The following is an 18067-nucleotide window of genomic DNA, read 5'->3' as shown; positions in this document are numbered from 1 at the left end:
TTCAAGTTTTAAAAAACACACCACTAGAAAAATTGTTTCAGCAGCAGATATGGAAAGTTGAGACATCTGTGCCTTTGTTCTTATGGACATGTGACTGATAAGTAGGGTTTGTGTTTTCAGCAATAGTGCGCACCCTTACTTTACTGAGAAAAGAAGGTCATGGAAAAATCTGGAATGGAAAATCTCCATAAGTACCTTTTGTGCATTTAGCAAGCGTTTTTTTTTTTCTACTTGTTACTTTGCATTAGGGCTGGGCAATATGACCAAAATCTCATATCACGATATAAGTCATCTCATATCCGGATGACGATATATATCACGATATAGTACCTTTTCTGTAAATTTAATCAATTAATAGTTTACATATATATATTGGGTGTAACGGTTCACAAAATTGACGCTTCGGTTTGATACGATACAGTGGTGTCACGTTTCGGTACGTTTTCGATACAGCAAAAAGAAAAGAAATTTCCTATTTAAATTTTTTTTTTAATAAGTATGAGTTTTCCTACATCTTGAAACTTTTAGTTTTATAAATGGGGGTAATCTTTGAAGGATGAACAAATAATGTTTTGGTCATCACATTAAAAATAACATTTAAATATTATAATAATTGAGTTTTGAAGTGCTGGAGATGTGTGATAGAAAAGATGTGTGATGTGCTTGAAAGCATTTTACTATTTCTGCCAAACTTCCATGGTTACAAGTTAGTTTAACTACATTAAATCCATGGTGAATGTTGCTGATCTGTGGATTTAAAACCTATAACTAGTTCATTCATGGAACAATGTTTCTCCTGGTTTCCACGTCAGTGCTACTTGATCCGTTAATAACATAGAAATTTTAATGCTTCTCACTAGATCTCGCAGCAATGTTATTACTTAAGTGGCGAATTCAAATGCTTTGTAGGAATGGTCCGAATACCATTTTTTGAGCTTCGAAGCTTCGATAGTAATGAACATCGAATATTCGAAGCTTCGGAGAGAGGGGGCTGAACATATTCATCTCACTAATAAAGGCGGGAATCCCTGTGTCTGTCTGTCTGTTTGCATTTAGATTATTTCGAGAACCGTTCATCCATCCGACTTCACAAGGGAGTGCAGTGTCGCATTTGGTGCAATATAGATGGACACGCGAGACGCGACACATTCAGAATTAATAAACTTTTAGTTTATTAATTCTCACCTCACGCGGGCACGGTTTATATGCTCCGAGATGGACACTCCACTAGTGATATAAAACGCACACACATAGGTCTGTTAAATTAAGCAATACTTTTAAGGTATAGTCTAATATTTTTCTGACTAACAAATTACTGACACAGTAAAGGGTAGATTTAAATAAAGAAAAACAAAATTTAAATAAAGAAAAAAATTAATTTAAAAAAGGAAAAACGAAATTTAAATAAAGAAAAAACGAAATTTAAATAAAGAAAAACGAAACTTAAAGAAAAAACGAAATTTAAATAAAGAAAACCAAAACTTAAATAAAAAAAAAAAAACTTAAATAAAGAAAAAAACAAAATTTAAATAAAGAAAAACGAAACTTAAAGAAAGAAAAAACGAAATTTAAATAAAGAAAAATGAAACTTAAATAAAGAAAAACGAAACTTAAATAAAGAAAAACGCAATTAAGTTAAATTAAAAACGAGATTAATTTAGATTGATAATAACGGGTAAAAGGCTAATACATTTTGTTTCTATTATTCTATTTTCCACAATGTCAAAGCAACGCAGCTTAACCCAAAACACAAGCTCAGGGATGCACTTCGGTCCATACAAACTCCGCTGTTCTGCGCTCTAGCCAGAGAACACTCCCGTTGCAGTTAGGCGTCGGTTCTATTTCTAGCATGCACGCATTTTCCGCATGGCTCGAGCCGTGCCTGAGACGGTTGTTTCACACAGGCAGTGTGCAAACTCCAACCTGTTAACATAGGAGCTGAAATAAAAACGTACATGCCACGCAGCTGAGACGCTCACGCCATGCAGCCAGTGTGTCGCCGGCCTTATTCAAGCACGAGTGAGAAACGTTTCGCGGGGGACCCCAGGTGTGCAAAAAAAAAAAGAATATTCGAATGTCAAATTTTCAAATCGAATACCAACCCACCGAACGAATATTCGAATATTCTGGTCCAGCCCTAATGCTTTGTTTACTGGATCTCTTACGTCGCCTTCACACTGCTAGTTGAAATCAGCTCCATAATACGCAATATGCCCCGAGCGAACGTCGTACTACACCGTTGAAAAGCGTCGGAAGCAAGTAGAACAAAAATGGCGGAGAGATTAGAAAGCTTGATTCTGTCAGTGTCAGAATGTACAATTCTGTACGATCTCTCTGATGAGGATTATAGAGACATAAATAGAATTACACATAAAAGAAATAGACAATTATATTATTACATAAATTTAATTTTAGCCTACATTTTAATTGTATTAACTGCCCTCATAACTTTAGAAAATCATGAAAATAAAAAAATGACATGACAACTTACGTTATAAAATCATTATTTATTTTATTAAAAGTTAAGAATTCAGGTTTGTTTATCACTAACATAGCAATGCTAACTTCCGCTGGAATTGTCGGATAGAAACCGTCCGTAGCCTTTCACCAGAGTTCAATTTTTTTAACGCATCCTGATGACCAACTGACACGATTTTCTTCGCACCGCACTCGTTCGGACCCGTTCGCATGCGTTCTGCGAATCTCCATAAGAAATAAATGACTTCCGGTCGTTTCGGAGCCGTATCGGAGCTGATTTCAACTGCCAATGTGAAGGCGGCGTAACGATACGAAACGGCTCCGAAACGACCGGAAGTCGACCGGAAGAAACTGACAAACGGTCCGTGAAGCACAAAATAATGATTAGAGCAGTTTCGTTCCGCTTTCATTACGTTTGCGCAATGTTGTGGTGGTCGCGCCACTCGGATTTTGGTCGGCAGGAAAAATGGTCCCATTAATCGTTCGGTTTGTAATGCGTACCGAACCGAAAGCCTTGTACCAAATGGTTCAATACGAATGCATGAATCGTTATGACATTTCAAGTGGCTGTGGGCGTTTTTTTTTTGTCAAATGACCCTTTGAGATGGCTCATGGCAATTTTCATGCTTGTATCACCAACTAAATGATTTCTTAAGCCTAATTGCTCCACTAAGCTCATCTTGAAAAATGGCCGCCATCTTGAAATTTCAAGTAGCTGTGGGTGGCTTATTGTCATAATAATAATAATAATGCATTTTATTTAAAAGCGCCTTTCTGGACACTCAAGGTCGCTGTACAAAGTAAAACACCGGAATATGTCAAATTAATCAAGAGAATAAAATTAAACATAAAACATAGCACAAATACAAGTAAACAGGACAATGGATGTTTCACAGTAAATAAGATATTTTGAACAGGTAAGTCTTGAGTATGGATTTGAATTCTGTGAGCGAGTTTATGTTCCTAATGTGAGATGGAAGAGAGTTCAACAGTTTGGGTGCAGAGCAGCAGAAGGCTCTGCTCCCCATAGTACTGAGGCGGACAGAAGGAACAGAGAGATGAGTGGAAGAAGAAGATCGGAGAGTACGGGACAGGGTAACAACATGGATGAGATCAGAGATGTAAGGAGGAGCAAGATTATGGATGGCCTTGTAAGTAAGCACGAGAATTTTGAACTCAATTCTATGTTGAACCGGTAGCCAATGTAATTGTAGAAGAATAGGAGTAATATGGTGAAAAACGGGAGGTTTGATTATAACACATGCTGCCGAATTCTGGACCAACTGAAGCTTATGTAGGGTTTTATGAGGGAGACCAAAAAGAAGAGAATTACAGTAGTCAATACGCGAAGTAACCAGGCTGTGAACAATGATGGAAGCAGAGTCAATGGTAAGGGAGGGGCGGAGACGGTTGATATTACGGAGATGGAAATAAGCTGACCGTGTGATGTTATTAATGTGAGATTGAAAAGATGTACTGTCGAGGATGACATGGTCTAGTGACCATCAGAGACTGCTCATGCCAATTTTCATGCTTGAATCACCAAATAAACCACTATATCACTTAACTGCTCCACTAAGGTGTTGGCCATCTTGAAAAATGGCCGCCATCTTGAAATTTCAAATGGCTCGGACAATTTTCTTGTCAAGTGACCCATGGAGACTGCTCATGCCAATTTTCATGCTTGTATCATAGACTGAACGATTCTGCCAAACATAAGCACTCAGCCGCTCCACTACAGGGTAATCCAGGTTCCCATGTTTTGTCTGCTTGTACCAGTCATGGAAGTTATCTGGTCTTTGTACTAGTTACGGCAGGACTTAACTTGGCGAGTTTGGTATTTCGTTCCCACTGCGTCATAGCTACGCAGCATTGAGTGAACCTGTGAAAGAGAACGTCTCTGGTTACTGGTGTTCTCTTTGTTCTCTGAATAGGGAACGAGACACTGCGTTCGCTGCCAAGCTCCTCACGCTGCCGACAAACTTCCTTTTTCGACAGAAATCCAAAGAGGTCCCAATCCCAAGTCGGCACTCTATTAGACACGAACAAATGACTGGCACTATGCCACCTAGGGACCCTATGCAGCAATCTCATCGCATTATTGTATGCTACCTTGAGCCTCTGCATACTTTTTTTCTTATAATTAGACCACAATTGAGCAGTATATAGCGGTGTGATGTAGGTTCTAAACAAAGAGCACTTCACATTATCAGAGCACATTGAAAACCTCCTTATAAGCATGTTAGCTTGACAATAAATTTTACAGCGTTGACGGTATAGATCTTTGTATAAATCTACAGTAAGTATATTCGCTTCTCGTGGGGGATCTCTCCACTCGATGTTACAGAGAACCGGGTTTACGATAGTAACCTATTGTTCTCTTTCATCATCTCGTGTTCGAGATCAACCTATGGGAGAGACATGGACAGCTCCCCGATTGCCCAATACACTCACAGTGAGGTTCTGAAAACCAGAGAAGGATGGTCGCCCCTGGGAGGCGGTGCCTGACACGTTCATAAACATGAACCTGCAATACAGACGCACACCCGTAACTGCTGTGCACGTGCAGGACATGAAACATATATGTGGCACACACATGATAATAACCCCAGCAACACAGATGTACATGTATACACCCAGACGGCATGCTTTATGACAGGAATGTGAATGGCCGGCTGGCCCATTCACTCCTATTCGTTACTTCCAACGGGGTTGCAGGGAAGGGCTAAGAAGACCCCACCCCTAAAATCGAATGTGCTACCAAGATACTGGTGACATCCAGCCGGTAGTAACGCACAAAGGTATGAGGAGAAGCCTAACTGGCAGCGGAGCAGATGTCCTGCAGTGAGACTCCCCTAAACAAAGCCCAAGAGCCGGATGCCTAAGCCCCTCGTGGAATGAGCTCTGATGTCCCCTGGGGGCTGCACTCCCTGTGATTCATAAGCCAAGGCTATAGCATTCACAAGCCAATGTGAGAGGCTTTGCTTAGATATGGGATCCCCTCTATGAGGGGGCGTCCATGAAATAAAGAGCTGGTCGCTCTTCCGGAAAGCACTGATCCTGGTCATATATGTCTGTAAAGCATGGACGGGACACAGAGCAATTAGCCTCTGATCCTCCGGGGAGGAAAAAGGAGGAGGGTGAAAAGCGGACAGCTCCAACACCTCCGAAGTGAAAGCAGGAAAGCATTTCGGCATGAAGGCCGGATTAGGCTTAAGGGAACCTTATCTCCACTAAGAGAGAATTTAGTGCACAAGGAATGAACCGAGAGTGCATGTAGCTCACTGACACGTTTAGCTGATGCCAAGGCCAAGAGCAAAACCGTCTTAAAAGACAGCAACTTCAGGGAAATACTTCCCAGAGGCTCAAAAGGAAACTGAGACAGAGCCTCCAGAACCATGGAGAGGTCCCACTCAGGAACCGTTATCCTGGTGACTGGCAAAGAACGACGGGAACCCTTCATGAATCTGTGGATTATAGGATGCTTGCCTGACTGTTGAGCACTCAAAACCCAGATGGCAGGCGGAAATCGCAGCCAGGTAGACCTTAATTGTGGAAAAAGACCTCCCTTTTTCCACGAGGTCTTGAAGGAAACCCAAAATATCAGGAACTGAGCACTGATAAGATGTGAGACCACGCCCATCACACCACCCTTCGAACACTTGCCACTTACAGCCATATAAGGACCGTGTAGAAACGGCCCTGGCATTCTGTATAGTAGCAATAACATGCGGCGAAAGCCCCAGTGCGCTTAGGTTCGTCCTCTCACGGGCCAGGCCCAGAGAGCTACCCCGTCCGGGTGTGGGTGATAAATCTCCCCGTTCGCTTGAGACAATAGATCTGTGCTGGGGGGGCAGGCGCCACGGCTCGGCATGTAACAGGGATTATCTCCACCAGCCACGGTGCTTTGGGCAACCTGGGTGCAATCAGAATGAGAGACAGGCCCTGCTCTCTCACCCTGGCCAGTTTGGGAATTATCAGGCACAGGGGAGGAAAGGAATACAGCAGCATTCTGGGCCATGGGTGGGCCAGTGCATCTACCCCAAGGGGCGCATCCATGTCTTTAGCGAGAAGAACATAGGACAATGGTGTTTTTTGCGCGAGGCGAATAGATCTATGGTTACCTGTCCAAATCTCATCCATAACATGTCCACTATCTTAGGATGAAGGCGCCAATCTCCGTAGATTGGGTTTCCCCTCGATAGAAGATCCGCGCCTCTGTTCAGAATGCCCGGAACATGAGTCGCGCGAAACGACAAAAAAAACTGTCGTTACGACAAAAAAACCTGTCTGCTCCACACCAAAAACTTGTAAGCTAGAGCGTGAAGTTTCGACGAGCGCACGTCGCCCTGACGGTTGATATAAGCCACTGCCGTGGTATTGTCGCAGCATACGAGCAAATGATGTCCCTGCAGACGAGGCAGTAAATGATTCAGAGCTTTCCAAATGGTCCCTGTGTGTAAAAGTCTGCGCTTTTGCAGTGGCGCAGGGCTGCCGAGCGGGCGCGCGTCCCTGTTACAGACGGGTAAAGATCGCATATCGGGCTGAATTATAATGACAAAACCCATTTCATGAACGCTCTCATTCTCAGGAGTCTCAGCGGTACAACCTGGATGGATGAAGCCATAAGACCCTGCAGCCTGAGGCATGTGCAATATTGTACTTTCGCCCCCTCTCTGAACTGTGACAGACAGTCCATTAGAGAGAGAACGCGCTCTTGAGAGAGACGCGCTCGCATGGAGACTGAGTTCAACTCCAAGCCCAGGAAAATTACATTCTGACTGGGTATAAAATTGCTCTTGCTCACATTCATTCAGATATGTGATGTGCGCGAGCACGCGGCAGGTGTCCTGCAACACTTTCTCTTTCGAATCGGCTATAATGAGCCAATCGTCTATGTATGTCAGAATCCTCAGAGAGCCCGGCCGGGCTCCACCGACGTAGCCGCAATGCTAACTGTTGCCCTAACTCATCCAACATCGCCGCCTGGTAAGCGGAGAGGAGGGAGGAGACGTTCAAGGCCCTGACAGCCAAGGCCGATGATTTGTATGCGGCCTGGTGAACTGAGGCAGAAAAATGGTCCATCTTGTTAGGCAAGACCGGTTTAGGGGGAGTGAGCAGCCCGCCCTGTGCGGGGTTAAGGTGCCTGGCGATGGAAGACTCGATAGCGGGGGGGTCGCCCATGCCAAGCGCCGCCATATCCTTCACCTCAAGGCCTGTGAGACCGTGTTTGAAGTCAAGCGGTGAAATCGCTCCAGTTTTGCCTCATGTGCTTAGCGCACGCTGGAAGGACGGGGAAGAGTTGCTTCCTCGGACCGGGAGGGGGTCCCAGAACTTTCCCGTCGTATATGTCCCTCTCCTGGTCAGTGGCACTCTGTGGAGCTGGCCACTCAATGTTGAGGCGGGCGGCCGCTCGCTCACACACTTCCAGGAGGATGGACTGAGGCAAGGCCGCGTGGGCGACGGCCTGTGGAACGCCAGAGGGCAGGGTGGCCTACTCGTCCTCTGAGAGCACAAGAATGGACGCGTCATCCTCTTCGCCGGAACCGGACGGTTTGTCGACAAGTGTGAGGTTGCCTGCGAAGATGTCCTCTTCGGGGAATGCAGGATTGGGCTGGTCAGCCCAAATAAGTGAGGTAGCACCCCGGGAGTCCCCCTGTAGCGCGTCATCGTCCGAGCTCAGCACACTGGGTAGCGGCAACTTTAAGACGGCGTCGTGAAAGCTTCTTGGGCAGCATAAGGCAATGACTGCAATTCTCCGGGTTCTCCAAGGCTTCTTGAGAGTGTTTGAGACCCAAGCAGACGACGCAGAACGAGTGCAGGTCTTTAGTGGCGATGAGAGCACCACACGCGGCCGGGCAGGCCCGTAATAGACTGTTCCCCTGAGAAGCGGCAGATTTAGACAGTGACATAATGGCGAAGAACTCGGAAAAATCCGTGGCGGGCAGCCGTGGAAGGAGGAGTTGGTGAGAACGGCGAGAGTGTGGGCGGCTCCAGATGCAGAACACAGCTAAAAGGGCTGAAAAACAAAAGCCACGTCTGGCGGAGGCTGATCAGGTGATATGTCCTCCTAAAGACATGCAAGTGAGCAGTGTAATTCCAGCCGAACTGTGTACATACAGAGATCGTGAGAAGCGAATGTCAAATGGAGAATAGCAGTGCTTGCAGGCATTATATGCCCCTAGGTAAGGGGACGGTGCCTTACCGGGCATTGGCTGCGCGCTTCTGTCTGTCTAGCCAGACTTGGTGCAATTGGATGCTTCTGAGGAGGTCAGGTACGGATGCCCTTCCCATAGGTGGATCTCGAACACAAGATGATGGAGGAGAACCTGAGGCATGGTGTCCGAAGGAAAGATGTTGAGAATGTGGCCATGGGTTGAATTCTTTTAATATTGAATATTGATGCTTCTCGCCCAATGTGCCCAGCAATGACCTGATGATAATAATAAAGGTGATATCTCTGCAGAATAAGGTGTTCTCTTTAAATATCAAATCAAATGACAATCAAATTAAAAACAATAGAGAAATATAAAACTATTGATTTGATTTTGATCATGTATATAGAAACAATAATACTTGTTGCAAAATATGAACATAAACAGTTTATGAAATAGTTTGGGAGTGTAGGGAAGCATATGCTTCATGGGAGTAGGCGGAGTTAGAGTTTGAGATTTGCTTGTCGCAATACTCTGATTGGTGGAGCTCTGGTTGGATTGGTAGATTTCTTGCATAATCATCAGTTTTTCACAAGGAATTCTGCTGTTAGACATGATTTTTCAAAAATACGTTGAAATAATGTAGGCTGGTGGCTTATTTATAACATATACAACCCCATTTCCAGAATAGTTGGGACATTTTGTAAAATACAATAAAATCAAGAATCTGTGATTTTGTTAATTCTCCTGAACCTTTATTTAACGGACAAATAGAAACCATTTCTATCAAATGAAGATTTCGAAAGACAAATCCATACATTTATTCTATCACGGCTGGATTTCTGTAACTCTCTGTATTGTGGCATCACTGCCACATCTTTGTCTCGATTACAATCAGTGCAAAATACTGCGGCGAGGCTTTTAATGAGTGTACAGAAACATGATTCAATTATCCCTGACTGTACTAGTGTCTCTAAATTGATTCCCGGTCCATTTTAGAATTAGATAAATAATAATAAGATAATAATAATAAAATATTATTGTTTGTGTATAAATAATTAAATAACCAGGCCCCACCGTATTTGGCAAACATTTTAACCCTATATAACCCTTCCAGAACATTACACTGAGAGAATCAAAAACTACTTGCCAGAACAAATTCCCCATATAAAGGCGATCGGGCCTATGCAGTAATAGGGCCGAGACAGTAGAATGAGCTGCTGCTAACTATCAGGTCTGCCAAATCGCTGTCAATGTTTAATAATTTGTTGAAAGCTAATGTTGGTAGCGTATAATGGTTAGATTTGGTGTTTTATATGTTGTCTATTTATTGGTCTATGTGTGTCATTTTTTATTTAAAAAAAAAAAAAATTATGTTTAGGAAAAAAATGTACTAAAATGTTTTCACTGACCAACTTGTTTATATTTACAAAATATTTTTTTTATTTTGGTGGCTGCTACGCACTCCAAAAAAGTTGGGAACAGAGGAATGTTTACCACTGTGTCACTTCACCTTTCCTTTTAATTACACTTTTTAATCATTTGGGAGTTGAGGATACTGATTGTTGGAGTTTTGCAAGTGGAATATTTGCCCAATCTTGTCTGATACAAGACAGCCCCTCAACAGTCTGTGGTCATCGTTGCCTCATTCTCCTTTTCATGATGGGTCATACATTTTCCATAAGAGACATATCTGGACTGCAGTAAATAGGCAGGCACATCCCTTCTATGGTGCAGAGTATCTAGAAACCACTCAGTTTTAGCATGTGCAGAATGAGGCCTGGCATTGTCTTGCTTCTCAGGAAAGATTTCATCTTGATGGCAGTTTATGTCTCTGTACAATCCAAATACATGCCTTCATGTCAATGATACCTTCACAATAATGCGCAAGTTACCCATGCCGTTTGCACTGATGCCCCCCAATACCATGACGTATGTTTGCTTTTCCACCTGTCACTGATGAAAGTCTGGTTGGTCCCTGTCCATTTTTTTTCCCAAAAAAAAAACAGACTGTGTTCAGTGAAAACGGTTTTACAAATTACTCCTGAGCACGTGTCTGTTTTTAACAGAGTAGCATGATAGTATCTTGTGCAATGCCATCTGAGGGCTCAAAGGTCACGCACATTCAACAGAGGTCTACTGCCTTACCCTACTCAGACTAAGATTTCTCTAGATTCCCTGAATCTTATGTATTGAAGATGATAAAAGACATAAATTCTTTGCAATCTTGCATTGAGAAATGGGATTTTTTTTTTATTGTTTGAAAATTCTCATGGTATTTGGCACAAAGTGATGAGCCATGACCTATCTTTGCTTGCAAAGACTGAGAAGCTCTTTTGCACCCAAACACGATACCCTCAACTATTACCAATTCACCTGCTCATTGTTTCAAAAGAGTTGGATAATCTAACTTGGATAATCTTTTCACTTTTTTTTTGCCTCTGTCTCAACTTTTTTTGGGGTGTGTTGCAGCCATCAAAATAAAAATGTGTTCATATTTACAAAATACAATTATGTGGGTCAGTGAAAACTGTTCTTTGTACTTTTGTCAGTTAAAAAAAGGTTAAAGGTGGGGTATGTGATTTGGAAAATGACCGGCAGATTTGGAAAATACACAATTCAAATGGTCCTACCTTCTTTCCTTCAACGCTGGCCCTGACTCCACCCATTCGAAGAACATGGACTCGCAATCATGCACGAGCGGAAACTCAGATGCGCGAGAGATTGTAATGACGATTTACTACTAATCATGGAACCGGCTTTACTAACGAGATGCGCATTCGTCAAAAGCTTTGAGTATGCGCACGAAGGGGGTCACGTGCGCTGGGGGGAGGGGGGTGTGTTACGACCGTTTGATTGACGAACTTACTGTCCAATGATTCCAGGTGGTCTTGGAAATGATTGGCTGGAGTCTTGCCCGTTCCACAGATGATTATATTGCTTAATTTTCATTTCAGTGCTTCTAACTCCGTGGCTGTAAGTGGGTTAGGAATAGGATTTCAAGTTATTTTGAAAAAAATGACAAAAAAGAAAAAGAATTAACAAATCACAGATTCTTGATTTTATTGCATTTTACAAAATGTCCCAACTTTTCTGGAAATGGGGTTGTATATTAGGGGTGTCACAATATATCGCAATACAAAAATGCAACATAGTTCACTCAAAATTAAAATTACTCTGAGAAAAAATTCAAGTTTTCCGAGTTTTAGTGTCAGTATTAACTTAAACTACTATATATTATTTTAAATTTATATAGTCAGTGACAGAGTGCAAGCATATTTGTCTAAAATAATTCTGTATTTTCAGCTTCAGAATCATGAATATTTTTGATCCCTATTGTCCTGTGCATTGGGTTACCAGCACCAAGTCCAAGCCTATTCATGTACACCCACAATCTTATATCAAATTTAGCTTTTAATCAACAGTACATTTTTGTTAACCTTTTATCATATGTCTTTGAGTATCACAATAATATTGTATTGTGAGTTTAGTATCATAATATGTATTGAACCGTAACATAAGAGGGTATCGTTACAACCCTTATATACCATCGATTAACAACCTCATAGCTCACAGTAACTTATAAAGACAGACCTACTGTTAAAAATCAATTTCCCTTTGGAGAAAATGAATGGGATTTACTTCCAGAATTCGACTGTTGCACTCTGCAATTCTATCTAGAGAACAGAATATGGCATAGCAATGTTCTGACAACCTCCCACAAAACCCTAGCATCTTACTGGTGAGTGTTGCATGGGCAAATCGGATTATTTAAACATGAAACTGCTTTTGCAGCCCATTATATTTGATGGCTTTCCAAGCAAAATATTTATCAAAAACATTGAAAATGTGGCTTGATTTTTATCCAATTGGATAGTAAAATGAGTGTTATATACAGTAAGAGTGGTGCCAAATAGCAAGTTTTAGGGGCATCATCTGAATATGAAAGTCATTTCAGAGACAGAATTAATACATTTTGATAAAATATAGTGTAGGAAGATGGGGGGTTTGTGTGTGTGTGTGTGTGTGTGTGTGTGTGTGTGTGTGTGTGTGTGTATGTGTGTGTGTGTGTGTGTGTGTGTGTGTGTGTGTGTGTGTGTGTGTGTGTGTGTGTGTGTGTGTGTGTGTGTGTGTGTGTAAAAAAATTACCTTTTAAATCATAGTAGATTAGGAACTGTGTTTAGAAAGCCTCAATTACGCGCCTATCTTTATGCAAATGTTTAGAATTTATGCACATATTGGCGTTTCCATTGTGTTTTTTTTGTGTTATCCCAAAATTCGCATACAAATAGGTGGATGGAAACATACATATTGATGTTCGGTTCAAACAGAAGGTTATAAAGTAGATTCAAATGATTTCTGTTTCATCTTTGCAGACGTTTGAGGGACATGATGCATCTGTGCTAAAGATCATATTTGTCAGTCGAGGAACTCAACTAGTGTCTAGGTAGGTTGTCTACTATCTCTTACATTTTCTGTCTCTGGTCCAAACAGTTTGTTCTGTTGCACTGTTCAACTATATAAACTTTCACGTTCATATTAATGAGAATATTTGCACAGATTGTATGATGTTTACATAGAGAATTTTTTTGTGTTTGTGGTTCATAGTCCAAACATGTGCCTTTGGGACTCAACTCTATTTCTCTCTCATTCTTCAGTGGATCTGATGGACTTGTGAAGTTGTGGACCATAAAAACGAACGAGTGTGTGAAAACATTCGATGCTCACCAGGACAAAGTGTGGGCTCTGCATGGCAGCAGCAATGACGACCTGATGGTGTCTGGATCAGCCGACTCCACCATCACACTGTGGAAGGTCAGTCCACCTGACAGTTTCAGCTCAGACGCTTTTCATGAAATACTGTTATGAAACTGAACGTGAAATGAAACCTTGTGAACTCCGTACTAAGAGAAAAGGCCCATTGTTTTACACTGGCACTGATCTTGATGAATGATAAATATGTTCCAGTTCATTATTTCTGGATTATTATGTACTGCTATTCAACACAATCATGATGATGAAGCAGATATCTCTAGCATTTATATTTATATTCTTTAGTTGCATATATTACCGTTCAAAATATTTAAATGTTCAAAGAATCCTGGAGAATCCTGGAGTTACCGTTTCCATAATAATATGAAGCAGGAAAACTGTTTTCAACATTGATAATAATCAGAAATGTTTCTTGAGCATAAAATCATCAAATTAGAATGATTTCTGAAGGATCATGTGACACTGAAGACTGCAGTAATGATGCTGAAAATTCAGCTTTGATCACAGGAATTAATTACATTTTAAAATATATTCACATTTTTATTGTGTCTTTGATCAAATAAATGCAGCCTTGGTGAGCATAAGAGACTTCTTCCAAAAACCTTTAAAAAAGTTCACAAACCCCAAACCTTTGAATTCTAGTGTATTTTTCAGTGAAGCCAAATATTGAGCAATATATAATTTTTTTTTTTTACAATATTAGCATTCAGGAGAACTTTATTCATCCATTTGATATGATTGGACTTATGATATTATATGCTACATCAGCAGAAAAAGTTATCTAATAAAGTTATTACGCTGAATAGATCGTTTTTTCCCCTAATGTGCTTGCTTGTTTGTATCTGAAGATATCAGTGTGTTACAGTATGCAGTGGATTAACAGTGATATATCCATGCTGAATACATAAACATGCATGATTTTAATGTTTGGGCATTGATTCTACTCGTCCTGTAGTGTTGTCACGATACTGGAATTTCCAACTTCGATACGATACCTTAAAAAAATATTCATTTTTGATTCCACTCTTTTGGAACCGTTTCAGATATTTCAGTATCGAAACACATTGAAATATCCATATTTTTGACAACACAATGCCTGAGGACGTTGACAAATGTGAATTTTAATTGTTTGAGTCATGAGTGCTGGCATCACCAACTGGAGGATTATTTAATACACCATTCTTATGTTATATGCATTATGTGGCCAAAACTATAATTCCTTATAATCCTTATAATTAACAAGCTGCTATACCTATATAGTCCAGTCATTTTAAGCCAAAATGGGGGTCAACCTTGAACAAATTGCAACAGAAGCAAACTCAACTGATTTTGAATCCTCAATATGTCCTGAGTAAGGGAAAAAAAGCCCCGAAGAATCCCATTAGGGGAAAGTTTTGAAAAAGACCCAAATATATCCCATTCATTCGCCTATTCATTCTTTTTCTCACGTGAAAAGGGTACAAATTTTTACCTTTAGGTATCACCATGAAAATTACTGATTGATTACTCACATCAAGACAAACAAAAAATGTATTACAAGTCTTTTGAAATTGTTTCTTAACATGGACAAACGGTGCATAATATAATTACGTATTAGCTAATTTGCATAATTACCCAAACAGTTCTAAACATTGGGTGTAGCCAGGTGAAAATGTCTTGTTGAATCTTGTTGACATATAACAGTAAACTATTTAATATTATGGTCTGAAAGGAACCCATTTAGGCTACCCATGAACATTAATGCAGGAAGAAGTACTTTAGAAACCAGCGTTTATTAATTATTATGGCAGAGATGGGGTTTGGGGCTGGGTCTGTGGGACTGTTTCTGGGGGATGAGTCTGAGGGAAGAACAGGAGACACGAGTAAGGAGAATGCAGAAGACAAAAGGTAGGTGAAATAAAAAGTGTCTGGATCAAAAAATCGAATTACGTACACGATGCACTCAATGCCCAAACCCCATCTCTGCAATAATAATTAATAAAGGCTGGTTTCTAAAGTACTTCTTCCTGTACTTAAGTACTTAAAATTTTTACCCTTTTCACGTGAGAAAAAGATTGAATAGGCGTATGAATGGGATATATTTGGGTCTTTTTCAAAACTTTCCCCTAATGGGATTTTTCGGGGCTTTTTTTTCCTTACTCAGGACATATTGAGGATAGCATATAAGCTGGATGCTCATCTGTACTGTCATGCTCCCAAAAACTCTGGAATAATAATAATTTGCATTCCAGCCAGAACACTTCTAAATACTACAATGATTGTAAGTTGGTCATGGTTGCTGTGTGTTTGTTTCAATTGTCTATGCGTACTCGCCAGTATTGATACAATTGTTTGTTTACTGGTTAGGATGTGACTAAAGTGGAGCTGGCGGAGGAGCAGGCCAAACAAGAAGAGCAAGTCCTTAAGTAAGTCACTGACTGCTTTATGTAACAGACAAATGCAGTCAGGCAGATGGATAGATAGATACCTGATGAAAGATTGACATGGATAAATGTCATAACATTTTATGGCTTGCCAAACTAATCCTGTTGTTGAAAAAAAACATTGTTTCTTGAACCCTTAAAGCGCTTTATAGTTTTATCTGATCTGTTTTTTTCCATGCTCGTCCATTCTTGACACATGACAGCTTTTACATAAACATTATCAGGAAATCCATTCTGATATGCTTATATTAAATATTAGTGGAGTCATAGTCCATATCCAAAAATAAAAATTATGTCATTCCTTATGTCGTTCCAAACCAGCATGATTTCCATTCATCAGGATTTCAAACACAAATGAAGATGTTTTTAATAAATCCTGAGAGATTTCTCTCTAAACATATTTGGATTGTTTTCAATAATATTTTAACAGAAGAGTTGCATTATTTGAACAATCTCTCTCTCGCTCTCTCTCTCTCTCATAGCAAAGTTCATAAACGCATAGCAAAAGTAATACCATGTGAATCAAGCATTTTAATACAGGACTTCTGAAGGGACATGATCACTTTATATGATAAACAGATTTAATGTAGGATTTTATTCGCATATAAACATTGATCAGCGAACATCAGATCAAACTTGCTTTCTTGGCATGAGAGCAAAATCTTAGGTTGATGAAACCACTCGATTTAAATTTTATGATCTCCTTATAAATCTTTTTGAAACATCAAAATTTGGCTTGGATGGATCTTCAATGAATGGACATCTGTTTCACTAAAATATCTTTGTGCTTCGAAGATTAATGAAAGTCTTACGGGTTTGGAACGACACGAGGGAGAGTAAATGACAACAGGATTTTCATTTTTTGGATGAACTAATGCTTTTACATAGCTCTTTTGGAACGTATTGCTTATTATTGTCTGTCATTCCAAAACAAAATATCCCTTTGAGTGCTTATAGATTTGTGGCATCTTCGCAGGCAGCAGGAACTATCAAATTTACTTCATGAGAAGAAGTACCTGAAGGCTCTGGGTATCGCTATCTCTCTGGATCAGCCGCACACTGCCTTACGAGTCATCAGAGGTACTTCCTCTTTTGTTTCCCTGCATTGAGCCAACCTGCCTGCTTTACTTTCCAAAAGCATTTATTTTTAATGGCCACTCTGATTGCTAGGAATACAATCGGGTAGATCCACATTTATACTCCATGAACAGGAATCTCAGATCACTTCCATTTAAAACTTCATTGTCCTGGGTTTATTTGTTAAAAGTGAATGAGCTTTAGTTCCTGAATGTTGTAACTCAAACACTGGCTAATTTCTGATGATGGTTTATGATTGTGTAAGATGATGCTTCGTGTATTATTACTCATTGTCTTGTATTCAACAACACTTCCTTAAGAAATTCCAGCGTTGAACTTTGACTGAACTGGTCAAACCTAAGAAATGCCAAATCCATATGTCACTATTATGTAAGATTTCTATTTTAAATAAAGGCAGATCTGACCGTTCATCATTTTCTATTCATCAAAAAAAAAAGAAAAAAAAAAGAAGTTGAGCAAACGCTCTCTGCACGTAGTATGTTCATCAAATACTTTCGTTTCAAACGCACTAAATCCTATCCTCAGCCCATTCTGATTCAGAAATACCGGTTCGTTGGCAGAAACCTCTAAATGCCACTTTCCTTTGCCAGCAAATGTTCACAAACCAATCAAAAGACGTGAATCGAATCATATGATTTCAAGGTGAATAACACTGTGCATATTAACCGGCTATTATTTATCCAGCTGCACGTTTTTATCCTGTTTAAAGAAGAAAGATTTTGAAGATTAGAAGAAATTTATACTTGAAATGTACATTTTATGAAAATGAATTGTTTAGATTTGACTAATATCAGTTTGTTTACTGAATTAATGCACAATGTACTTAACAGTACACTTTTTTATAGTTATTTATTTATTTGATGCATCAATTTTATATTTAGGCTATATATATATATATATATATATATATACAACATGTGTATATATATACAACTGTGTATATGTGTTTGTATCTATTTATATATACAACTGTATATATGTGTGTATCTATTTATATCTAAAACAGTGAAGACTATTCAGTATTTCTTTCTACATTTGATTATTCAATTCCTCTAGTATTTCTTTAGACATGTTAAATGAACTTAGGCTACTGTACCTGAAAAGCTTAGTTTATGTAATTTGTGGTTTTTTTTATTGAAT

General features: G+C 39.9%; 1 protein-coding gene across 1 annotated transcript in view; it reads left to right on the top strand.

Moving 5' to 3' along the window:
* The window catches only part of LOC143721358 (transducin beta-like protein 3), a 37678-nt gene that overhangs the window by 16132 nt on the left and 3479 nt on the right, over window positions 1-18067 (top strand). Inside the window, exons 16-19 of the mRNA XM_077211662.1 lie at window positions 13010-13080; window positions 13292-13448; window positions 15753-15811; window positions 16806-16909. Coding sequence (XP_077067777.1) covers window positions 13010-13080; window positions 13292-13448; window positions 15753-15811; window positions 16806-16909 — 391 coding nt within the window. The remainder of the gene's footprint in view (window positions 1-13009; window positions 13081-13291; window positions 13449-15752; window positions 15812-16805; window positions 16910-18067) is intronic.

This window comes from Siphateles boraxobius, unplaced genomic scaffold (genome assembly GCF_051911475.1).
Source record: "Siphateles boraxobius isolate OS27281-9 unplaced genomic scaffold, OSU_SipBor_1 66, whole genome shotgun sequence".
Lineage (NCBI taxonomy): Eukaryota > Metazoa > Chordata > Actinopteri > Cypriniformes > Leuciscidae > Siphateles > Siphateles boraxobius.
This window is presented reverse-complemented; position numbering and strand designations above follow the sequence as displayed.